The sequence below is a fragment of the Mustela nigripes genome, chromosome 18 (assembly GCF_022355385.1).
Source record: "Mustela nigripes isolate SB6536 chromosome 18, MUSNIG.SB6536, whole genome shotgun sequence".
In the NCBI taxonomy this organism is placed as follows: Eukaryota; Metazoa; Chordata; class Mammalia; order Carnivora; family Mustelidae; genus Mustela; species Mustela nigripes.
The window spans coordinates 13,480,724-13,506,453 of NC_081574.1; the positions used below are offsets into that span (position 1 = coordinate 13,480,724).

Genomic DNA, 25,730 nt, shown 5'->3' on the forward strand with positions numbered 1-25,730 from the left:
GAGTAGCTAGATGCTTTCTGTTCCAGAAATACCTTTTAAGAGTTGAGGGATGCAGCTCGCTCCTTGCCACCGGGCGGATGGTGACTGCAGTGACTCCCTACCAGAGAGAAGCCAGGGACCGACAGCCATGTGTGTCATTTATCGCTTCCCTTCAAGCATTTCCGGACGGAGAGAAACTGTATTCTTTCTCAAATGATGATCAAAATAACTGGCATCCCAGGGACCTCTGTAACATCGGGATGCCTTGAAGCGGCCACATCTGTCCACTCCGGTAGTGACGTCCTCGATTCCCAGATACAAAGTCTTTGGGATCGCTCCTAACCAAGCCACGTGTGTATTTTTACATTTAGCTTTTCCTAATAATAAATCCTAATTAGCACGCTCGCCCTCCCCTCCCTAGATGTGGAAAAATCATTACCGAAAAGAAGAGCCAGCCACCTGCTCGGGGAGAAGACAGCCTGCGTGTCGGCCGCCGTGTCCGACGAGTCTGTGGCTGGAGACAGCGGCGTCTACGAAGCTTTCGTCAAACAGTAAGGACTCGCAGGAGCGCTTGTGTGTTACACGGTTACCTCCTCCTAGCCGTGCGTGTGGGCTCTAGCCTGGGGGTCCGCTCTGCCGGGGAAGGGCGGTGGGCGTTAAAGAAATGTTGGGCCTGAAAATTCCAGTGTATCGGAAACCTCCCATCTGACCCGCTCGGAGACTGAAAACTCAATTTTAAGGAGAATGTTGGAGTTGTTGGCCACTCCTCATTTGGAACATGAACCTCTTGTGTCTATTAGAAGCCTGGAATGTATCTCGGGGTGTTGGGGGGGACACCCCCCTTCCCAGGGAGGCTCAGGAAAGTCAGGCATCAGGAAGTCTTTGCCCGAATGGCTCACAGGCAGACTCCTCTTGAAAAGATCAAGAAGGATCTAAAAGAGTAATTTTTTCCCTGGGGTCAGGTACCCTGGGGGCTGGAGAAGTGCTGTTAATTCAGATTTTCATTCAGAATCAGCAAGTGGCAAACAGTAACCGAGACAGTCAATACCCATGTTCATAAACGGTTCACCTGCGCCCCCTGTTGCCCTGTCCCTAGGCCTAGTGAAGCTGAAGATGTTCCCTACAGTGATGGGGATGTCACCATCGTGGAGACGGCCCAGGTGCAGATCGGCCTCAGGTAAGGGAAGGCCCGTGGAGGAGGGCGGTTCTCGAATCCGGTGCAGGGACAACTGGCCTGCGCCCTTTCCTGCTTTCATCCGCTTCTCTTCTGACAGATACGACGCCAAAAGGTCAAGCTTCATGGTGATTTTAGCACAGCTCCGAAATCTTCACGCCTTCTTGATACCTCATACTTCAAAAGTGTAAGTAAAATCAAAGACCAAATTGAAGAGCTGCGTATTGTTCGCGCGTGATAAATTGTACGTCGTGCTGGAGCAGTTCGCCCAGATGAACGTGCGAAAGACATACAGGGCGGACCGAGCCCTCAGTCCGCAGGGAACAAAACGAAAAGTAAAGGAGAATGTGCGGAAAGCGCACGAGACTTTGATGCTTATCCAATCCGTTCATGGTCAGGCTTAGGGACCAAGAGTTTTTTAAATCTCTCTTTACAACCAGAAACTGTAATATGCTATACTGGGGCCTGAGTCTTTTCATTTTAATTTAATTAAAATGTTTGTTATTGCTTGATTATACCTGCTGTTGGTTTAAAGTAATTTTCTGATCTTTTACATGAAAATACAGTGAACAAATTTCACTTGTCAATACAACTTGGCAAGAGGCCGTATCATGCTACATGTAAGCACGTCATTCCTTAGCATCTAGCATTTGCCTCCCTGTGACAGTAATTCCTTAAAGTTATTTCACTTTAAGTGATGTTATGATGCTACGTAGCCTGTTGCCTGGGAATTTTCTCGTGACATGTGTCTCTAGGATCTCTTGCCACCGTTCACACTCTCTGGAGTCTGCCTTTCAGGGGCTCTCTTAAAGGCCCATGGCCAGAGAACCCCAGGAAGAAGCCAGATTTCAACTCAGCACCTCTGACTTCAAATCCAGAATCTCCGAGTAGCTCTGCACTTCACACTTTGCTCACTCTGCTAGTGTAAGGACTTGGAAATGGGCGCCTGGGTGACTCAGTGGGTTAAAACCTCTGCCTTCAGCTGGAGTCATGATCTCAGGGTCCTGGGATCGAGTCCCATGTCAGGCTCTCTGCTTGGCGGGGAACCTGCTTCCTCCCCAACCCCCGCCTGCCTCTCTGTCTACTTGTGATCTCTGTGTGTCAGATAAACAAATAAAATTTAAAAAAAAAATAAGAAAAGAAAAGGACTTGGAAATAAGAAAGAGCTGTTGATGGGTGTTTCCCAGGACTCTGGACCCGGCCAGGTGGATGTTCTCCTTGGTGATGAGAATGTATTCCTCAATGAGAAGGACATTTCATAGAGTAAATGTAAGAGTTCTGGATGTTTTCCCTGTGGGTTTACTTTGCAGTTCACATCCGAATACTCCTAAGATTTATCAGAGAAAAGAAACCGGGTCTAAGTAAAAACAGAGCGAGGTGAGATTGTTCTGGAGACAGTAGAACAGACTGAGTGGCTTCTGTGTATCGGCGGTCATCAAAGCTGCGGGGAGTAGAGTTCCAGGAGGGGGCTGGGCTGCGGGGTCTCCTGAGTTCAAGGTGTGTGTGGGGGGTGGTGGGGGGGGTGGTCCGTGTTAAATAGGGAGACCAGGAGGAGGGAAGGCTTCCTGGGGCGTGTCTGCATCACCCCAGAGAGCCTGCGTACTGGATCTGAGATTAGGAAGGCCGGTCAATAGTATTCAGGGAAGACTGGCTTGACGATATCATCTGTGACTTCTCCCGACCAGTGAGTAGGCTGAAATCCTGGGGTGTCGGCAGCCTTTTCATTTCAGTGAGGCATCACCTGGGAGAAGACCACTCCACCAGGGGTCGAACCTACGAACAGGGAGAGCCATCCCACCAGTCGGGAGAAAACCACCGAAGTCCCCAAGAGAACCCGCATCTTCTTTAACCTCATGCTGTTAAGGGCAGGCGTCCCCAGAAGTGCCACTGCCGAGTCAATCACGGTCACTCTCACTTTCCTCCTGGGAAGTCAAACAAAGTATCCCTAGGGTAGGGTGACAGCCAGCACAGTTCAGGACCCGTGACTGTCCTCAGGCAGTGAGTGCAGCGGGCTCTGATGCGCCCAGCTCGCGGGCAGTTACTCATGGACTGGTCTGCGCCTTCCTGAGATGTCTAGGGCCGTGTTCCTAAGCCCCTACATGAAAGCCTCGGCCTGAATAAAGACGCTGCCAAAAGGGAAGTATTGCAAAAGTGGTCCAGGGGTGTTTGGATGCTCCCGCCCCCAATTTCAAATTTTACTTTCTGGTTATTAATTACACCAGGCAGAGCTACCCTCCAGCTGGTGGGCTCCTGCCTCCAGTGTGGAGAGACCCCACCTACAGCAGAATGCAAGGAAGAGCGACTTTCGTCCCCTGCTGCCTCTGGTGGAAACATTTTGGGGTCGCGGAAGTGGTTAGGCCACTGGCACAGAGGGAAACTGAGGTCTGGAGGGGCAGCAAAGGGCTTCCTCCATTCCAGCTCTGCAGCCGCACTTCCCCTCCTGGCTTTCGGGAACAGATTTCTTCTGCCCCATCTCCAGTCTTAACAGCAGCCAAGCAAGGCCCCGCAGTCCCCTCAGGCTGACTTTCCATAGTTGGTTTTTATATTCTGATAATTCCATAATTGTACATATTGCGTCATCAATTTTCTATTCTGATATAAAAATACAGAAATAGGCCTGCCTGTGAATTTACGGTTTTCATAATTGGAGAAAGGTGTCTTTTAGAATAGGAATTAGATCAGCCCAGAATTGGGGTGGGGGGCAGATTTAATGGGCTTTTCTTTCTGGGATTTAAAAGAAAATACCTCGGGCCATTTCTAGGAATTGTGAACCCGTAGGGTAATGTAGTCCAGTCCTGGGAAATGATCACCAGCACCCCTGTTTAACTCTCGGGGGTGAAGATTCTTGGGGACAGAATTGGCTTTGCATGATCCCATCTTCCCGGACTCAGAGAACTTTACTTCGGAATTGGCTGTCCTGGGCAGGTGGGATGTCACATTCATCCGCCCCATGGATTTTGTCTTTGCTGCAGCCCTGGACTGAGTGGCAGGCACGGGGCACCGTGGGCTCGGGTGGGCGGAGGACGGAGCCTTCTCTCTGCCGCTGGGCGCGGTCGGACCGGCTCCGGTGTCGTCCAAGGTCCAGTGAAATCCTTTGACTTTTGCTCTTTGCAGCTACTTCAGGGTTGCTTTGCTGCCCTCCTCAGCGGACGTCAGCTGTCTGTTTCGCACAAAGGTCCATCCGGCCACAGAATGCATCTTATTCAACGACGTGTTCAGAGTGGCGATTTCCCAAACAGCCTTACAGCAGAAGACGCTGAGAGTAGACCTTTGCTCTGTTAGCAGACACTGGAGTGAAGAATGCCTGGTAGGTCATTTCCCAGGCCCCATCCCCACAGAAGGCCCGGGGTGGGGTGTATTTGGAGAAGAGCTCTCTAGACACCTGTGCGCTGGCTCTGACACCCCACAGATCTGCCCAGGACCTCGGGCACAGCAGCGATGCTCTCATTTTTTTTATTTGAAGCGGGGATTGTTGGTTTTCATTCTCTTATTCAAGACCTCTCAGTTCTGCTTATTAATTGTGATTTTCTGTAAAATCTGTCTCCCGTTCTGCCCGGTGACCTCTGCCATGATGATCACTCTGAAGCATGCTCACTACTCCCAACATGAGTCTTGTGCTGGGCGGTTTGTGCATATCATCTAATCCTCATGACAGTCTCAGGGAAGAGGTACGAGTACCTCTTTTCTTTTTTCAGAAGAGGTGGTAAGTCTAGGGTCCCACACCTGGTGAACAATGGAGCCGGAGAGCAAAAAGACATTCCACACGTGATTCACTGTTGTAAATTTAAATGAAGCAGGAGACTGAGTGTCCGGTCCCTTTATTATATTCTCTCTAGCCCTGGTATCATAGCTTCTAGGAAGACTTAAATGTTGCTTTTTAGAGAAATCACCTATAACTAATGGTGAGTTTAACACGCCCTTGTACGTAACAGCCAGAAAACCATTACACACCAGAAAAGGTACATAGGATGGTCAAATGCAGGGAGCGAGGGGCTGCCCGTGTGTCCAAACAGTAACACGGGTTTCAGGTTGAACTTTTCTCTGCGGGACAGTCAGAAACACAAAAACATACTTCGTGCTGAACAAAGTTCCTAAGGGTGATAGATTTCTTATTAGTATTTCCTTTTCTTGGTACGAAAAAAAATATTTGATAATATTACGTGGCAGTAAAAAGAGAAACAAAGATAGCAGACTCATTAGGCTAGCAGATTGCTACAGTAGATATGTGTGTCAGAAGCTCCTTAAAGTTAGTGAATATGTTAATTAATAGCCTTAAAAAATGGTACCATTTAATTAGATTCTGGCTCATATATGTCATTGGCTCGAATGTGAAAACTTTTCTTGACATTCTGCATATCCGAAGAAAAAATTTGCTATCTGGTCTCTCATTTAAGAGCCACAGTAAGATTTTGGTTTTGTTTTGTTTTAAGATTTTATTTATTTATTTGAGAGAGAGGTAGAAATAGTGACAGAGAGCATGAGTGGGGAGGAGAGGGAGAAGCAGGTTCCCCTGAGCAGGGAGCCTGGCATGGGCTCGACCCCGGGACCCTGGGATCATGACCTGAGCCCAAGGCAGACGCTTAAACAACTGAACCACCCAGGTGCCCCTGGTTTTTGATTTTTATACTGGATAATGGGTTTTTGTGAGTAATAATCAAATGACTCTTACAGCATATTGTGAGAGCTATTATGATTTATGCTTAGTTGTTTATTTTTTAATTTATTTTTTGACTTTTCTTTAAAAAATACAAAAAGTTGCGTCCTTAAGTCATTAGGTCTTAGCAAAACAGTATCTTACAAAATAATTCTGGGGTTAGCTTCTAGATTGGGGTTATATCTTACTTAGTCACACCTTCAGGTTAAAAAAAAAATTTACCAATTCTTTATATCCTGACAACTGTATTTTTTAAACCCTGAAACGGGCTAGCCCAATAATCTTAATTACATGAGAGGAAGCAACTATGAATTTAAACATATTTTCTCTTCTTTTCTCCACCCACCCCTTTCGTTTCACGCAGGCTGGAACTCAGATCAGTCTGGCTGATTTACCATTTTCCAGCGAGATTTTCACTCTGTGGTATAACCTGCTTCCTTCCAAGCAAATGTCTTGCAAAAAGAATGACGAAGGAAACGAGGACTCTGTATTCCAAACGACGCAGTCGCTAATAGATGCGATAGACTTGGTGAGTCCAACCTGGAGTCCAGAGGCGTGACTGAAGGAGATAATGTGGAGCGTGGGGTGCCGCGGTACCGGCCTGTTCCCAGTCCCCTTCACCAGCCTTCCTCCCCCGGCTCACCCCTTCTTCGCAGCTTCCCCCGGTTTGTGGTCGACGCTAGGGGAGGTGCACGGGGATGATGAAATCAGACTTGGACCTTGGAGAGCGCCGATGGGATGGTCCCAGTGTGGGTAAATTGTTTAACAGCTTGACGCAGTGTAATTCACATACCATGTGGTTCCTCCATGGGAAACGTACAGTTCACCCGTCCGAACCACACCGTTCAGTGGTTTTTAGTGTATTCACGGAGCTGGGTCACCGTCACCACGACGTAGTCTTCCAACATTGTCACCATCCCAGAAAGGTTCCCTCTACTCATGAGCAGTGGCTCCCCATCCTCGCTAAGGCCTTTCCCCCGAGGCAACCACTCATCCTCCTGCCTCTGTAAATTTGCTTACCATGGACATTTCATGTTCATGGACTAATACTTCTTCGACTTAGCGTTGCGTTTTCAGAGTACCTCCGTACGCTAGCGTGTATCCGTACCCCATTCCCTTATCGTTCCGAAGAATGCTCTATTATGTGGGTGTACTAGTTTATCTGTTCATCAGTACATGGGCATTTGGGCTGTTTCCACTTTTGACTATTAATACCCCTGCTGTGAACATCTGTACAAGGGTTTGTTAGGACATACGTTTTCATTCCTTTTTGGCGTCCGTACCTAGGGGTGGACCTGCTGGGTCATAGCTCTGTGTTTTAACGTCTTGAGGAGCTGACAAGCTGTCCTCCCCAGTGGGGGCACCGTTTCCAGCCTTACTATGTGCGCAGACTCCTGCCAGCCCAGCTTTGCCACACGTTATTACTTGTCTTTCTGATTTTGGCCAGGCGGTGTGAGGCGCTTTTGTGGTTTTGATGTATAGTTCCCTAATGACTCCTGATCCTGAGCACATTTTCATGGACTTATGGGCCATTGGTATATATATATTTTTAATTTTTTTAAATTTATTTATTTTCTTCAGCATAACAGTATTCACTGTTTTTGCACCACACCCAGTGCTCCATGCAATCCGTGCCCTCCCTAATACCCACCACCTGGTTCCCCCAACCTCCCACCCCCCGCCCCTTCAAAACCCTCAGATTGTTTTTCAGAGTCCACAGTCTCTCATCGTTCACCTCCCCTTCCAGTTCTCATGGTTCAACTCCCTTCTCCTCTCATTGGTATATTTTTAATTTTTTTTGAGAGCTGCCTAGTTGGATCCTTTGTGTTTTAGATGACTTCATCTTTTTACTATTTCACTTGATTATTATCTCTTTACTTATTATTTTATTATTAAGTTATAAAAGTTCCTCATATATTCTTGATACTAGTCCCTTATCCAATAAATAACTTGCAGATATTTTCTCTCATTCAGTGGGTTTCTTTTCACTTTCCTGGTGGTTTTGTTTGCAATACAAAATTGTAAATTTTGATCAAAGTCCAGATTGCCTGTTGTTATTTTTTTTCCTTGCATTGCTTGTGCTATGGGTGTCCTGTCTAGGAAGACTTTGCCCAGCCAAACATCATAAAGATTTAGTCCTGTGTTTTCTTCTGAGAGTTTGAAAGTTCCATGTTATTTTTAGGTCTCTGATCCTTTTGAGTTTTTCTTTCTGTGGGATATGAGGAGTAGGTCCAATTCCATTTTCTTGTAGGTGGGTATGCAGTTCCTCGCAGTACCGCTTAATTAAAAACACTAATCTTTCCCTACTTGGTACCCTTGCTGAAAGGCACGTTATTGCAAATATGATCCTTTATACTTCTGAACTCTAAATTCTGTTCTGTTAATCTGTATGTCTGTAGTTGTGCCCACATCACAGTATCGCAATGACTGTAGCTTTGTAGTTCTTTTGAAATAGGAACATATGAGTCATCCAGTTTTGTTTTTCTTTTTATGTAGATTGCTCTGAGCCTGTAGATCAATTTTGAGGGTATTGTCATCTTATCAGTTTTAAGTCTTCTGATCATGAATACGGGATATCTTCCCATTTATTTGGGTCTTCATTAACTTCTTTCAAAAAATGTTTTGCCCTCTTCAGGGCCCAAAATCTTACATCTTTGGTTAACTTTATTCTTTTTGATGTTATTGTAAATAGAACTGTTTTCTTAATTTCATTTTCAGATTATTCATTGCACAATTGATTTTGACTACTTGTCTTGCATCTTGCAACCTCGCTGACTAGGTTTATTAGGTCAAATAGTTTTTTTGTGGATTCCCTAGGATTTCCTATAGGTAAGATTCTATCTTCTGCAAATAGAGTTGGTTTTACTTCTTTTTTTCCAGTTGCCTTTTATTTTGTTTTCTTGCCCCTTCGCCCTGGCTAGAACTTCCATTTTGATATCGCAGGAAGTGGTGAGAACAGACATCCTTGTCATGGATGTGATCTAAAGGGGAAATTTTCAGTTTTTCACCGTTACGTATGATTTCTGCTGTGGTTTGTTGTAACTGCCCTTCATCGAATGGAGGGAAATCCGTTTCCGAGTTTGTTGAGTGTTTTATTGTAAAAGCTGTGGATTTAACTGGTCTTTTCTGGCTCTTTTGAGATGACATGTGGTTTTTATCCTTTATTCTGTTCATATGGTTTATTGATTTTCAGATGTCAAACCAACATCGCATTCCCAGGATAAATCCCACTTGGTCATAGTGTATAATCCTTTTTATGTTATTAATTTAGTTTCCTCGTATTTTGTTGAGGTTTTTTTTTTCCCCTGTATTCATAGTTTTCTCCTGATGTCTTTGGTTTCAACATCAGAGTAATTTTGGCCTCAGGGAATGAGTTTAGGAAGTATTCCCTCGTAAACGGTCTTTTGGAAGAGTTTGAGAAGAAATGGTATTATTCTTCTTAAAATGTTTGGTAGAACTTGGCAGTGAAACCCTCTGGGTTTGGACTTTGGGAAAGTTTTTGTTTATTAATTCAGTCTCTTACTTATTATAAGTCTACTCAGAACTTTGTTATAATGTCACTTTGAGTAGTTTTGTGTCTTTCTAGAATGTGTTCATTTATCTGGGTTGTCTGACTTGTGGGCAAACAGTTGTTTGTAGTAACCCTTATAATTCATTTTTTTACTGTGGATTTGACAGTGCTATTCCCTCTTTGTCTCCTACTTTCAGTAATTTGAACTTTTTCTCTATTTTTCTTGGTTAATTTAGCTAAAAGTTTTTACTTTTTTGAATCTTTTCGAAAAATCACCTTTTGGCTCCACTGATCTCTAATATTTCTCTATCTGCTATTTCATAAATTTCTACTCTGTCATTATTATTATTAGAGAGGGGCAGGGAAGAGGGGCAGAGGGAGAGGGAAAGAGAAAATCTTAGCAGGCTCCAGGCTCAGTTGGAGCCCGACACGGGACTCCATCTGACAATCCTGTTTTTTGTTGTTGTTTTTTTTTTTTTAGAGAGAGAGAGAGTAGTCTTTATTATTTCCTTCTTTCTGATTACTTTAGGTTTGCTCTTGTTCCATTTCCTAAGGTAGAAGTTTAGGTTATAGATTTGAGATCTTTCTTCTGCTTTGACACAGGCACTCCTGGCTATAAATCTCTTGCTGAGTGCTGTTGGAGCAGTGTCTTACCAACTCTGATATGTCTTCATTTTCATTCATCTCTATGTGTTTTCTGATTTTTCCTCATGACTTCTTTGACTCATTGGTTATTTAAGAATGTGTGAATTTCCACATCTTTGTTACTTCTTATGATTTCCTTGTATTATTGATTTTTTATGTCATTACAGTGTGGTCATAGAACATACTTTGTAGGATTTCAGTCCTTCTAAGTTTCCTGAAGCTTGTTTCATGGCCTCGCATATGCTCCCATTCCTAGAGAATGTTCTATGTGCCCCTGGGAAAGTGTGTGCTCTGCTTTTACTGGATGAGTATTCTACTGGTGTTTCTTAGGTTCACAGTGTTGTCATCTTATTCTAATCTCACTTTAACTCGTTTCTTTTGTGGAGAGGAGTGATGGAGAGATTTTAACAAAGTGTACAAAGGTCGTGCGAATGTGAATTTTCCAGGGAATTTCCACAAAGCCAACACACCTGTGTAGCTACCACCCAGGGTATAGTCCATTCCCAGGACCCCCAGAATCCTCCCTTGTGCCCCATTTAGTCATTACCACTCTCCCCTAAAGATCATCTCCATCCTGATTTCTGTCTTTGAACTTGATAAAATGGAATCATACAGTGCATGTTCTTTGGTGTCTGGCACCTCCTGTTCAGCAATATGTTTGTGCATCTCACCTGTGTTTTTGTGTAATTGTAGTTCATTCATGCTCCGCGCTGCGTGAGAGGTCATCGTATAATTATATCACTTTCTTTATCCATTCTGCTGCCGATGGACATTTGAGTTTCTGATTCGGAGGCTGTTATGAGTGGTGTTGCTATTAGCATCTCCTACATGTCTTTATTTATCTTCTTTATTTTAGCTGTTGTGATAGATAGATAGATAGTACTCTCCTGTTTTGTGCGTTCCCCTGTTATAATGTTTAATGGCCAGATGATGTCATCTTTTGTGAAATGTCTGTTCAAGATTTTTTTTGTTTTTTTTTCTATTGTATTCTCTTTTTAAAAATAGGTTGATAGCAGTTCTTAATTTTAGACTTGAGTGTTTTGTCTAATAGGTTTTGGTTTTTTCCAAATATCTTTTATTACTTTGTGGCTTGCCTTTTCATTTTCTTAATGTTGCCTCTTGGTCAATGGAAGAAGGACTCAGGCTTAACGTAGTCTTACCAATCAGTTTTTCCCTGGATGCTCAGTACTTTCCTTTGCTATTTAAGAACTATTCACCACCCCAGGATCATGAAGATGGTTTATTGCATTGTCTTATAAAAGCTTTATTGCCTTACCGTTCACATTTAGATCTAAATTCAACTGAAATTACTTTTTGTATAAGGTGTGAGGTAGGGGTCAAGATTCCTTTTTACCCACATCATAGCTGATTGACCCAGCATCATTTGTAGAAAAATTTTCTTTCGCAGCTGCATGACAGTGTCATCTTTGTCGTAAGTCCAGTGACCTGAACATGGGGGAGTCTGTTCATGGGTATCCTGTTCTATTCTGTTGGCCTAGTTGTCTACCTCTGTGGAAAATACTATACTTTTTTCAGAGTGAGACCTTGCAATTATTCATCATTTAGAATGATTTTTGAGGCTATTTATAGATAATTGCTCTCAGATTAAAGAAGTTTTTTACTCTTTCTAGTTTGCTGAGGCTTTCTGTTATGCATGGATATTGAATTTAATCAAACATTTTTACCGTTTACTTCTTAAATTGATTACATGATTGATCTCTTTTATTCTCTTAATGTGGTGAATTATACATTGATTGACTTGACTTTTGAATGTTAAACCACCCTTGGATTCCTAGGATAGGACAGACTTCATTGTGGTGTATATGTTTTTATATACATTGCTGGATTAGATTTCTTGATTTTGTGTTTGAGTTTTCTTTACGTTCATGAGGGAAATTAATCTTTAGTTTTCTTTTTTTGTAATGTCATTTTTTGATATCGAGGTTTTACAGGCTTCATAATATAAGTTAGAAAGCATTCCTTTTTTACTTTCCACAGAAGGTTTTTGTGAGATGGGTGTCATATCTTCCTTAAATATTCAAAAGAATTCCCAAGAAAATTCACCAGCCCAGCCTGTAATTTTCTTTTAAGAAGGAACCTTTATCAACTAAGGCTCTGCAAAGGAAGTAAGCACTATAAAAAATGTTTTCAATGACTACTTTCTTATTTGTCCCAAGGATGACACGTAACTTATGGCAATCTAGGTGGTGGTTTTTTGTTTTTTTGTTTTGTTTTTGGTTTTTTTTTGCTTTAATATAATGGATACTAGAGGTCATTAGGCTTAATTCTCACAGAATCCCAGTTGAAAAGGGCTGGTGAAATGTTTTTTAATTACAGATTCAATTTCTTTATTACATATAGGACTATTCCAGGTTTCTGTACTTAACATTCATTTTAGTAAAAGTAGTATTTTCTATAGGATTTGTCTGTTTTATCTATATTACCAAAAATTTGGCGAAGTTATTCGTGATACCTTCTTATTTTTATATATGCTAGGACTTTGCTGTGTTCTCTGTTTTGTTTCTGACATGGGTAATTCTTACCATTTCTGTTCTTTCTCCCTCTTGCCAGGGACTTGTCAGGTGTTTTATTTTATTCAAAGAAACAACGTTTGGCCTCATTGATTTTTTTTTTTTTTCCGATTTATGTATGTGTTTTCTGTTTTGTTAATTCTGCTCTTTTATTATTTCCTTGCTTCTACTTTCTTTAGGTGTAATGTGCTATATTTTTTTCTTCTTGAGTTAGATCACTGCTTAGCAACCTTCTTTACCCATATATGCATTTAGGGCTAAAAAATTCTTTTTGAGCATAGCTTTGGCTGTTTTTCACAAGTTTGATAATATGAGATTATGAAAATATGCTACCATTACTGAATTTTAAATAGTTTATAATTTCCATTGTAATTTCTTTTTTGGTCTGTGAGGTTTTTTTAGAAGTATGTTTACTTAATTCCCAAACAGTGGGGTTTTCTAGTTATCTCTTTATTATTGGTTTCTAGCTGTATTTCACTGTTTTCAGGGACTAGAGTATATACTCTTCAATCATACAGAATATTAATCCTGCTTTATGGCTTAGAATGTGGTCAATTTTGGTAAAAGTTCTGTGTGTTGTTGAAAGGCATGCATTCTGCAGGTCAAGTTTGCTCATTTTGTCCTTCAAATCTTCCACATTTACTGGTTTTTCAGTTCTCTTATTTTACGGGTTGTGGAGAGATATATTAAAATCTCCCAACTTATGATTATAGACATCTGTTTCTCCTTTTAGTTTGTTAGTCTTTGCTTTCTGACTTTTGGGTCTATAGTCTTAGATAAATATAAATTTAGCATTTTGTTGTAGCTTTCTGTTCAACTGGCCCTTTTGTTGTTATAAAATGTCCCTCTTTATTTGCTCTAATTTTTAAAAATCTGTCTGGTGTTCATAAAGCTATCTCAGCCCCTTTTTTTGGTTAGTGTTTTCATGGTTCTATCTTTTTCCATCCTTTTACTTTCAACACTTCTGAATTCTTTGATTTAAAGTGTTTCACTTGTAAGCAGTATAGAGTTGGTTTTGGTTTATTGTCCAGTCTTAAAATCTTTACCATTTAATGGAAATACTTAGTTCATTTACATTTAATGCTATTAGTGATATATTTGGGTTTGACCCTATTTTCTTGTTTGTTTTCTTTCAGTGCTATCTTTGTTCCTTGTTTTCCTTCTTTTGGATTAGTCAATTATTTTTACATTTCATTTTCCTCATTTTTACATTTCTTTGTTCTTCATTTTCCTTCTTTTGGATTAGTCATTTATTTTTTACATTTCATTTTCCTTCCTACTAGATCATTAGTAATACAGTCTTTTATTATTTGCTGTATCCCTAGTGATTACAGCATGTATCCTGGCATTATTAGAAGCTACCTTAAATTAATGCTTTTACTTTTTCCCACGCAGTATAAGAGTTTTAAAAGTCTTTATATTTATTCCCTTTCCTCCTTCCATGAAATTATTGGTCATGTATTTTAGGTACGTATATTTTAAATCCTACAAGGTATTATTGTTTTATTGACAGTCGATACTCTTTTAGATTTCCCCACATCTTTACCCTTCGTGGTGTATTTCATTTCTTTCAGCATTAGTGCGCTTCCATTTGGGCATTTTCGTTCCACCTGAAGAACTCCCTCTGGTATTTCTTCCAGTGAAGATCTGTCAGTGTCTTCCTTTCCACTTGTGAAGGACTTTATTTCTGCATATTCAGAAGTGTAGGTGGGCAGTTAATGCTCTGAACACATCGAAGATACCATTTTGTTGTCATCTGGTGTCCATTGGTTCTGTTGAGCTGCGGAGAACAGCTGATCCTTCAAAAGTGATGCATCTTTTTTTCCACTGTTCTCAAGATTTTTCTCTCTTTCTTTGGCTTTCAGCAATTTCACTCAGATGTGCTAATGTGGTGTCCTTTCTGTATACACTAGTGAAATTCTTCATCATGTCATCAGTTTTTGTGAATGTACTGATTGTAAAAACGTAAATTCCTTCTCTGAATACCTGCAGTATATGGATCACCTGTAGACCTGCCTCTTCTGTCTCATCTGTTGCTGTTCTTGGCCTTCAGTCATTCATTGGGTCCTGTTTCCGGTGGATGCTGGATATTATGTATGAAGAATGGTAGAGGCTCTGGATGATACCTTGCTTTGGAGAGGATTTAATGTTCTTCCAGAAGGCAGATTACAGATCACCTGGATCACTTGGAGGACCTGGGTTCCAGTTTTCCTCTCCCCAGGGAAAAAAACACCTGAGACCATAAAGAAACTGAAGCATCTGCTTCCTGTTTTAGCCTCCTCACAGCTGGGTTTTATTTGGTTTCTCACCACTTGCTTTCACATATGCCACTTAGGAATGGCAAATAGCACATCAAGAATATTGTACAGAAGACTGGACTCACTACTGGTTCCTCTCTCTGGCCTATTGCGCACTGCCCGCCATGGTGGTTCAGCTCGGTTTTCATCTTTGCATCCTATCGATACTGCCAGTCTTTTGAACAGCCACAAGTTTAGCCTGTATTCCCCACCGCTAGAGCTGACGCATGTCCCCAAGGGAGAAGAGTGGCAATGACATCACTTCACCTCTTTGCACTTCTCTCCTCCCTGGGATCTTGGCCTCTAGTCCTGATTGCCTATGATGTTCTTCCATTGCTTTAAATCAGCCAGAGGGGGGCGCCTGGGTGGCTCAGTGGGTTAAAGCCTCTGCTTTCAGCTCAGGTCATGATCCCAGGGTCCTGGGATCGAGCCCTGCATCTGGCTCTCTTGCTCAGCGGGGAGCCTGCTTCTGCCTCTCTCTCTGCCTGCTTCTGTGCCTACTTGTGATCTCTGTCTGTCAGATAAATAAATAAAATCTTTAAAAAATAAAAAATAAAACAGCCGGAGGTTTGTTTATATGTTGCTTTTTATTTTATTTTATTCAGCTTTCATATTTGTTCTCAGCAGGAGGATTAGGTCCTGTACTACCTTCTTTTTCACCACTGGAAGCTTACGTCCCCACCTGATGAGTTTTTAAATCATTTCTCACAGTAGATCATGTTCATTGCCATATGCTTTCTACTCCCCAGGATGCTGTGTCCGCCTTACTTGCAAGAACATCAGCCGAGCTCCTGGCTGTGGAACGGCAGTTAGCACGGGAAGAAGAAGAAGAACCAGGGCAGGAAGAAGAGCAACGAGGTCCAGATGGAGACTGGTAAACGCAGTTGTTTCCTTTTGCTCTCCGGGAACTCAAAGAGGATGTGTTTCGTTTCTTTTAAGAAACTTTCAGGGGGCTTTCGTGGGTTCCGATCTTGCCCTGGAATTTTGGAAAGCGGCACCATGGCAGGGAGCCGCCACTGAAGGAAAGACCCTCTTCGGTCATTAGAGAGTCAAAGAGGCCAACAGTGACACTGGGGATGGTGTCAGAGTGAGCAGAGGAAAGAGGTTCTTTGTTCCTGACTCCTTAAGTTCTGACACTCTTTCCAGAGCTGTTTTAAATCTTAAGTCTAAAAAGACCTGTTTCAAAAGATGTGGTAGTGTATTTTCCACTCATACATAAATTTTAAAACTTACTTTCTTTTTCCTTAAGCTACCAGAAGTACCATTGTAGCGTTTAGGTTTGGGCAAGTCAGAGCACACATCCTAGAAAACCGCTTCAGAGTGATCACTCCCTATTTGTTTCCATGTCCATCTTCTTTTCCTGCTCCCTCCTCATTCTCTGCACCACCACTCCTTAAAAAGCATATGTTACTATAGTTTTTGTCTCGATTCACATACATATACAGACCTGTTGTGAGCAAGATGGTGGAGAAGAGGGAGACCTAGATTTCATCCGGTCCCAGGCATTCGGCTGGATAGTTCAAGCCATTCTGAACACCTAGAAACTCAACAGGAGATCGAAGAGAAGAAGAGCAGCAGTTCTATGAGCAGGAAAAGCAACCACTTTCTGGAAGGTCGGACGTGTGGAGAAGTGAATCTGAGGCAATATACAGGAAAATATAGACCTCAGCGGAGAGGGAGCCTCCCTCAGCAGGCTCCCAGCGAGACTGAGAGAGCAGCAGAGCATGAAACAGAACTTCTAGAAGTCTGCTCCACAAAGGGACATCACTCCAGAGGCTAAGTGGAGAGTGGAGCCCTCGTGGGGACAGTGTGGTCTCAGGACCCTCGGGGTCACAGAACAACCAGTGGTACCCAAGTGCAGCAGAGCTCCCAGGTATTAGATCGGGGAGGATGACTGCATAGACAGAGGCGAGGAGGTTGGCTCTCAGCTCAGGGTTTCCATAAACCATGATCCAAAGCACATTCAGGCCACTGCTCTTCAGCAGGGACCCCAACAAGTGGCAGATCTGGAGAGACACCCCCCCGCCACTGCCTTCCTCCTCTGGGAGGAACAGCACAGGAGTGCTCTGTAGGAATCTGCTGGGTTTGGCGACTCCAAACAGGGCCGTGTGCCAGAGAAAGAAACACTTGCTTACAGGCCGGGTGAGCACAGAGCATGACTGGAGACCAGGGAAACAGGAGGGGTTGGCTGCTTTTCTCTGAGGACGCACTGAGGAATGGGGCCCTGAGTGCTCCACTCCTCTGGGGAGATTGGGTGGCCGCCATCTTCGTTCCCGTCCTCCAAAGCTCTATGGAAAGCGTTCAGGGAACAAAAGCTCCGAGAGTGAGCCTGCACAGATTAGTTACTCGGCACTAGCAAGGGCCGTGCAATTCCACCTCCGGCAAAGACATTTGAGAATCACTGCAACAGGCTCCTCCCCCAGAAGATCAGCAAGAACATCCAGCCAAGACCAAGTTTATTGATCAATGAGAACTGCACAACCCCAGCACTAGGGGAATACAGCACATAGAATTCTGTACAACCCCAGCACTAGGGGAATACAGCACATAGAATTCATGTCTATTTTCCCCTGATTCTTTAGGTCTTTCGAAGTTAAATTTTTTTAATTTTTTAAATTTTTTTTTTAAATTTTCTTTTTCTTTTTTTATTAAATTTTTCCTCTTTCCTATTTTAACCAACATCTGATCTTATCAATACCTTTCCAGCTTTGTATCTTATCAATTCCTTTTTAAAAATCTTAATATTCAACTTTATAGTCATAACCTATCCATTCATCATATTCACACACATATGTAGAGAGAGAGAGAGAAAAAGAGAAATATATATGTATATATATACATATTTCTCTTTCTTTAAAATTTTGGGAGCCTGTTTCTTCTAACAGACCAAAATACACTGAAAATCAAGTGTGTGGCTCTGTTCTATTCACCAGCCTGATTTTTTTTTTTTTTTCCTTTCTTGTCCCCCCTGGTTTCAGGTCTCTTCTGATTTCTTGAGTGTATATTTTTCAGGGGTAATTGTTACCCTCTTAGCATTTTGTTCTCTCATTCATCTATTCTTGTCCGGACAAAATGACAAAGTGGGAAAACTCACCTCAAAAAAAAGAACAAAAGGCAGTACCGACTACTAGGAACCTAAAAAAAAAATGATGTTAGTGAGATGTCAGAGCTAGAGTTCAGAATGACAATTATAAAGATGCTGGCTGGACTTAAAGAAAGCATAGAAGATACTAGAGAATCCCTTTCTGGAGAAATAAAGGAACTAAAATCTAACCAAGTTGAAATTTAAAAAGCTATGAATAAGGTGCAATCGAAAATGGAGGCTCTTACTGCTAGGATAAATGAGGCAGAAGAGAAAATTAGTGATACAGAAGACCAAATGATGGAGAATGAAGAAGCTGAGAAAAAGAGAAATAAACAACTAATGGATCACGAGGGGAGAATTCAAGAGATAAGTGATATCATAAGATGAAACAATATTAGAATAATTGGGATCCCAGAAGAAGAAGAAAGAGAGAGGGGGCAGAAGGTATATTGGAGCAAATTATATAAGTGGGGAACTTCCCTAATTTGGGGGAAGGAAACAATCATCAAAATGCAGGAGGCACAGAGAACACCCCTCAAAATCATTAAAAATAGGTCCTCACCCTGTCATCTAATAGTAAATCTTACACGTCTCCGAGACAAAGAGAAAATACTGAAAGCAGCTCAGGAGAAGAGTCTATAACCTACAATGGTAGAAATTTGGATTGGCAGCAAACCTATCCACAGCAACCTAGCAGACCAGAAAGGAATGGCATGATATATTCAGAGCACTAAACAAGAAAAATATGCAGCCAAGAATACTATATCCAGCTAGGCTGTCACTGAAAATAGAAGGAGAGATAAAAAAAAAAACAACTTCTAGGAGAAACAAAAACTAAAAGAATTTGCGAACACCAAACCAGCCTTACAGGGAATATTGAAAGGGGTCTTCTAAGCAAAGAGAGAGCCTAAAAGCAACATAGACCAGAAAGGAACAGAGACAATATACAGTAACAGTCACCTCACAGGCACTACAATGGCACTAATTTCATATCTTTCAATAGTTACACTGAATTGTAAATGGGCTAAATGCCCCAATCAGAAGACACAGGGTATCAGAATGGATTAAAAAACAAGGAGCCATCGATATGCTGTCTGCAAGAGACTCATTTTAGACCCGAAGACACCTCCAGATTTAAAGCTAGGGGGTAGAAAACAATTTACCATGCTAACGGACATCAAAAGAAAGCTGGGGTGCCAATCCTTATATCAGACAAATTAGATTTTAAGCCAAAGACCATAATAAGAGATGAGGAAGGTGTGTGTTGAACCAGAAGATCTAACAATTTTAAATATCTATGCCCCTAAGATGGGAGCAGCCAATTATATAAACCAATTAATAAAGAAATCAAAGAAACATTTTGACAGTAATACAATAATAGTAGGGGAATTTAACACCCTCCTCACTGAAATGGACAGATCATCTAAGCAAAAGATCAACAAGGAAATAAAGGCTTTAAATGACACACTGGACCAGATGGACATCACAGATATACTCATAACATTCCATCCCAAAGCAACAGAATACACATTCTTCTCTAGTGCACATGGAACATTCTCCAGAATAGATCAGATCCTGGGTCACAAATTGGGTCTCAGATGGTACCAGAAGATTGGGATCATTCCCTGCATATTTTCAGACCACAATAATTTAAGACCAGAACTCAACCACAAGAAGAAAGTTGGAAAGAACTCAAATACATGGAGGCTAAAGAGCATCCTACTAAGGAATGAATGGGCCATCCAAGAAATTAAAGAAGAATTTTAAACACACATGGAAACAAATGAAAATAAAAACACAGCTCTTCACAATCTGTGGGAAGCAGTAAAGGCAGTCCTACGAGGGAAGTATATAGCAATACAAGCCTTTCTCAAGAAATAAGAGAGGTCTCAAATACACAACCTAACCTTACACCTAAAGGAGCTGGAGAAAGAACAGCAAAGAAAGTCTAAGCCCAGCAGGAGAAGAGAAATAATAAAGATCAGAGCAGAAATCAGTGAAATAGAAACCTAAAGAACAGAACAGATCAACAAAACTAGAAGGTGGTTCTTTGAAAGAATTAATAAGATTGATAAACCCCTGGCCAGACTTATCAAAAAGAAAAGAGAAAGGACCCAAATTAATGAAATCATGAATGAAAGAGGAGAGATCACAACCAACACCAAAGAATTACAATTATAAGAACATATTATGAGCAACTATACACCAGCAAATTAGACAATGTGGAAGAAATGAATGCATTCCTTAAGACATATAAACTACAAAAACTGAACCAGGAAGAAATAAAAAACCTGAACAGACCCATAACCAGTAAGGAGACTGAAGCAGTCATTAAAAATCTCCCAACAAATAAGAGCCCAGGGCCAGACGGCTTCCCAGAGGAATTCTACCAAACGTTTCTCTCTCTCTCTCTTTTTTTTTTTTAAGATTTTATTTATTTATTTGAGAGAGAGAGAGAGAGAGAGGTGCACAAGCAGGCAGAGGTGGAGAAAGAAGGAGGCTCCTCACTGAGGAAGGAGCCCAATGCAGGACTCCATCCCAGGAGCCTGGGATCATGACCTGAGCTGAAAGCAGCAGCTTAACTGACTGAGCCACCCAGGCATCACTCTACCAAACACTTAAAGAAGAGTTAATACCTATTCTTCTGAAACTATTCCAAAAAATAGAAATGGAAGGAAAACTTCCAAACTCATTTTATGCATAGGCCAGCATTACCTTGATCTCCAAACCAGACAAAGACCCCATCACAAAGGAGAATTACAGACCAATATTCCTGATGAACATGGATGCTAAAATTTTCACCACTAGCCAATAGGAACCAATAGTACATGAAAAGGATTATTAACCTTGACCGAACTGAATTTATTCTGGGGCTGCAAAGCTGGTTCAACATCTGCAAATCAACACAGTGTGAGAGGATATGATCTTCTCAGTAGATAGAGAAAAAGCATTTGATGAAGTACAGCACCCATTCTTGATGAAAACTCTTCACAGTGTAGGGATAGAGGGTAATATACCTCAATATCATGAAAGCCATCTATGAAAAACCCATAGCGAATATCATTCTCAGTGGGGAAAAACTGAAAGCTTTTCCCCTAAGGTCAGGAACATGGCAAGGATGTCCACTCAACACCACTGCAATTCAACATGGTAGTATAAGTCCTAACCTCAGCAGTCAGACAACAAAAAGAAAGAAAAGGCATCCAAATCGGCAAAGAAGTCAAACTCTCACTCTTGCAGATGCTCTTATACTTTATGTGCAAAACCAAAAGACTCCACCCCAAAATTGCTAGCACTGATACAAGAATTCAGTAAAGTCTCAGGATATAAAATCAGTGCACAGAAATCAGTTGTGTTTCTATACACCAACAATAAGACTGAATAAAGAGAAATTACAGAGTCTATCCCATTTAAAACTACACCCAAAACTGTAAGATATCTAGGAATAAATCTACCAAAGAGGCAAAGAATCTATACTCAGAAAAGTATAGAATATTCATGAAAGAAGTTGAAGACACAAAGAAATGGAAAAACGTTCCATGCTCATGGATTGGAAGAACAAATATTGTGAAAATGTCTATGCTACCTAGAGCAATCTACACATTTAATGTGATCCGTATCAAAATACTGTCAACTTTTTTCAAAGAAATGGAACAAATAATCCTAAAATTTATATGGAACCAGAAAAGACCCCGAATAGCCAGAGGAGTGTTGAAAAAGAAAACCAAAGCTGGTGGCATCACAATTCCAGACTTCAAGTTCTCTTACAAAGCTGTAATCAACAAGACAGCATGGTACTGGCACAAAAACAGACACATAGATCAGTGGAACAGAATAGAGAGCCCATAAATGGGAGAAGATATTTGCAAATGACCTATCTGATAAAGGGCTAGTATCCAAAATCTATAAAGAACTTACCAAACTCAACACCCAAAGAACAAATAATCAAGAAATGGGCATAAGATATGAACTTTATTTCTGCAAAGAAGACATCTAAATGGCCAACAGACACATGAAAAAGTGCTCAGTATCACTTGGCATCAGGGAAATGCAAATCAAAACCACAATGAAATACACCTCACACCTGTCAGAACTGCTAAAATGAACAAGTCAGGAAATAACAGGTTTTGGCAAGGATGTAGAGAAAGGGGAACCCTCCTACACTGTTGGTGGGAATGCAGTCTGGTGCAGCCAATCTGGAAAACAGCATGGAGGTTCCTCAAAAAGTTGAAAATAGAGCTAGCTACCCTATGACCCAGCAGTTGCACTACTGGATATTTACCCTAAAGATACAAATGTAGTGATCCAAAGGGGCATGTGCACCCGAATGTTTATAGCAGCAATGTCCACAATAGCCAAACTATGGAAAGAACCTTGATGCCCATCAACAGATGAATGGATAAAAGAAGATGTGGTATATATATACCATGGAATACAATGCAGCCATCAAGAAACCTGAAATCTTGCCATTTGCAATGATGTAGTTGGAACTAGAGGGTATTATGCTCAGCAAAATACATCAGTCAAAGAAATTATCATATGATCTCTGATATGAGGAATTTGAGAAACAAGGCAGAGGATCATAGGGGAAGGGAGGGGAAAATGAAACCAGATGAAACCAGAGAGGGAGATAAGCCATAAGAGACTCTTAATCTGGAAACAAACAGGGTGGCTGGGTGATGGACATGGGGGAGGGAATGTGCTATGGTGAGTGCTGTGAATTGTGTATGATGATGACTCACAGACCTGTACCCCTGAAACAAATAATACATTATATGTTAATTCAAAAAAAAAAGTTCTGGGTCCCTGGGTGGCTCAGTGGGTTAAGCCACTGCCTTCGGCTCAGGTCATGATCTCAGGGTCCTGGAATCGAGTCCCGCATTGGGCTCTCTGCTCAGCAGAGAGCCTGCTTCCCTCTCTCCCTCTGTCTGCCTGCCTCTCTGCCTACTTGTGATCTCTGTCTGTCAAATAAATAAAATCTTTAAGAAAAAAAAACAACAACAATAATTTTTTTAAAAAGAAAAAAAAGTTCTTGTTGCCATTTTCTCTAAAAACAAACTTTAAAGTACATACATAAAATTATTAATTATATATAATGATTATATAATATATAATCATTATATATAATTAATAAATTATTACATACATAAAATTATTAAAGTACATACATAAAATTATTTGGGTTGATTTTAATGTACATGTAGTTGCTTTTGTTGATATGTTTGAACTACTGTTAACATATGTATAGCATGCATGTGTGTAAAATTTGTTACAAGCCAACAATGACAAGATATGTCATAACTAACAAACTCTTGGATATTTGGAAGAAACAGCTTACTACAGTGATGCAAAAAGTGCAGAAAATCTTTGTTGTTATTAGAAGCCTTTTACAATTTACAATGGTTATGAATCAGTACTGCAAAAATAATAAATACAAGAGTGATTATAAGGTTCATCATGGTATTTTTAAATAGCAAGCCTTCTTGGTGTATGTAAAATACAATTCGTTTCATTTACATTTCAAAAAATACACTTGGTATGTAGCATAGAGGAATTTACAGCTCACAGAATTCATTGCTAGCTGCCCCGTGCTCGCTGCATGACTCTGTGTTTAATTCCTGGCGTGTGCCAAGTTGTCAGAATGTCACCGATCACAATTATAGCTCAGCTTTGAGTTATCAGTGGAAGAAGTGTTTCCGTTCTAAGGACATGTAACTCAACAAAGCATGAGGTATTCTAAGCCATGCCGGTACTATTGCGCTCCTGCCCATACAGGTTATAAGGACTCTAAGCCCTGGGTACACTCTAGAGCCCCCGTTACCATGTCACCCCAGCCACACCATGGCTTTTGTTAAAGACACGATCCTGGGCGCCTGGGTGGCTCAGTGGGTTAAGACACGATCCTATGGCATTAGGATTCTTATGTCAGTAGTAAAACTCCCTTTACACAGGGTTTTTACCCCTGCTAGCCTGTAAGCACAGTTGACAATGGATATATTTTTTTAAGATTTTATTTTTAAGTAATTTGTACACCCAACGTGGGGCTCAGACTTAAAACCCTAAGATCAAGAGTTCCAGGCTCTTCTCAGTGAGCCAGTCAGGCACCCAGATAATGGAGATTTCGTCTTTATTCGGTGCTTAGTCTTTATTCGCTTTTAGCAGAGTCACTCCAGCCTGTTGTATGATTAACTTTATATAATAAATAAACAGCTGATCTCAAGGTACATACATTATAGTACCTTGTCGGTTTTCTTAAACGGCTGGGTTAAATTTTAGATGTGATTTTCAGACTATTTCTATTTTAATATGTAGGAACTAGGTCGAATTTCATTCATTCAGCTTTCCAGTACCGCAAGTGTGGTTTTGCGGCCTGATGCTGGAGAGGCCGCCGCGGATGGTCTCTGCTGAGCGTTTCAGTCCCCATTCGCGCTCCAGCCGCGGCTCGAGTCACCGTGCGCGAGCCCCGTTCGCCTGGGGCGCGCACACCCGCCTGACCTGGGGCCTACTGGCTCCCTTCTGGTCTCGCCGCAGGTTAGCCATGCTGCGAGAGGCCTCTGATGAAATCGCGGCTGAAGAAAAGGCCGAAGTGAAGTTGCCAGAAGACGGGAGCCGTTCGGCAGGCTTGTGCTCGTGTCCGAGCGCGCCCGAGGTGGAGGAGGACGCGGGCGGGAGAGACCGCAGCTGTGCCGAGGCCCGCGGGTATCCGCCACCTGCCGGGCCACGCACCCTGGTAAGGACCCACAGCCGCGTGCTCCAGCGCCCATCTGTGTCTCGGCTGTGGTCCCGCCTTAGGATTTTGTGCAAAGCTGGTCGTCAGACACGTTTGTGGAAATAGGCAGTGACCAGGCTGTAAAACTCTCCAGTGGGCCCCAAATATTCATTCCTCACTTAAATTTTATGTAAGATGAATAGTGCTGGGGCACCTGGGTGGCTCAGTTGGCTGGGTGGCTGCCTTCTGCTCAGGTCATGATCCCAGGATCCTGGGATCGACTCCCGCATGGGGCTCCTTGCTCAGCAGGGAGCCCGCTTCTTCTTCTGCCTCTGCATGCCATTCTGTCTGCCTGTGCTCGCTGGCTCTCCCTCTCTGACAAATAAATAAATAAAACTTTAAGAAAAAATGAATAGTGCTATTTAGATCTCTATAAATGTCCTGTGAATATTCACTAACTAGCGTTTAGCATACTTACTAAAAAGCATTTCCAGAATGACTACCAAATTCCAGGATAACTAGTTAATTGTATTAAGTTTTGTAAATGTGAGTTTTATTTCCATTTCAAACCTGAAGTCAAGGTTTAAAGTTCCTCTTGGTGAGGTGGGGTTCTGGTTGCAGTCCGCTCTGGAATGCCACAGGTGGCTCGGCCTGCGCCAGCCAAGTTAGGCAGCAGTAACTTTGCTCCTTGACAGAGAGGCATGTTGAAGATCACGTGCAGACACGGAGGAAACAATTTCAGGTTGGAGGATGCTGGCAGACTTGGGATGTTGGTAATGGGGTCTGGGAAATTCCAGTTCTTTATTCCTGGGGGAAGTAGTATTGTACCCTGACCAGAGACTTCCTTTAATAAATCAGCGTGAGACACGTAGGAATCCTTTTATGCAATAAGATCAACAGTAAACCTCTGCCAGTGCCTGTAGAAGTTGTATTTTGAGAAACTTCTCTTCTTACTTACATTTTATTTTTTGTTACCTTTCCAAAGAGATGCTTAAAATCCAAACTCAGCTTCAACAGCGTTGCTATTTTCAAATATATATTCTTGCATATTCTATGGAAAACTGTAACTTGTAGTATATTTTCATTTTCTTATATGTAATTATATCATTATTCTGGTAAAAAACCTGGAAAAAACCTAATGGGAT

At 41.7% G+C, this 25,730-nt stretch overlaps 1 protein-coding gene across 1 annotated transcript in view; it reads left to right on the forward strand.

Annotated features, from left to right (window-relative positions):
* The window catches only part of WWC2 (WW and C2 domain containing 2), a 203,847-nt gene that overhangs the window by 149,014 nt on the left and 29,103 nt on the right, over positions 1–25,730 (forward strand). Inside the window, exons 12-18 of the mRNA XM_059384357.1 lie at positions 401–530; positions 1,076–1,156; positions 1,254–1,340; positions 4,268–4,460; positions 6,172–6,336; positions 15,541–15,665; positions 24,408–24,606. Of these exons, the coding sequence (XP_059240340.1) occupies positions 401–530; positions 1,076–1,156; positions 1,254–1,340; positions 4,268–4,460; positions 6,172–6,336; positions 15,541–15,665; positions 24,408–24,606 (980 nt within the window). The remainder of the gene's footprint in view (positions 1–400; positions 531–1,075; positions 1,157–1,253; positions 1,341–4,267; positions 4,461–6,171; positions 6,337–15,540; positions 15,666–24,407; positions 24,607–25,730) is intronic.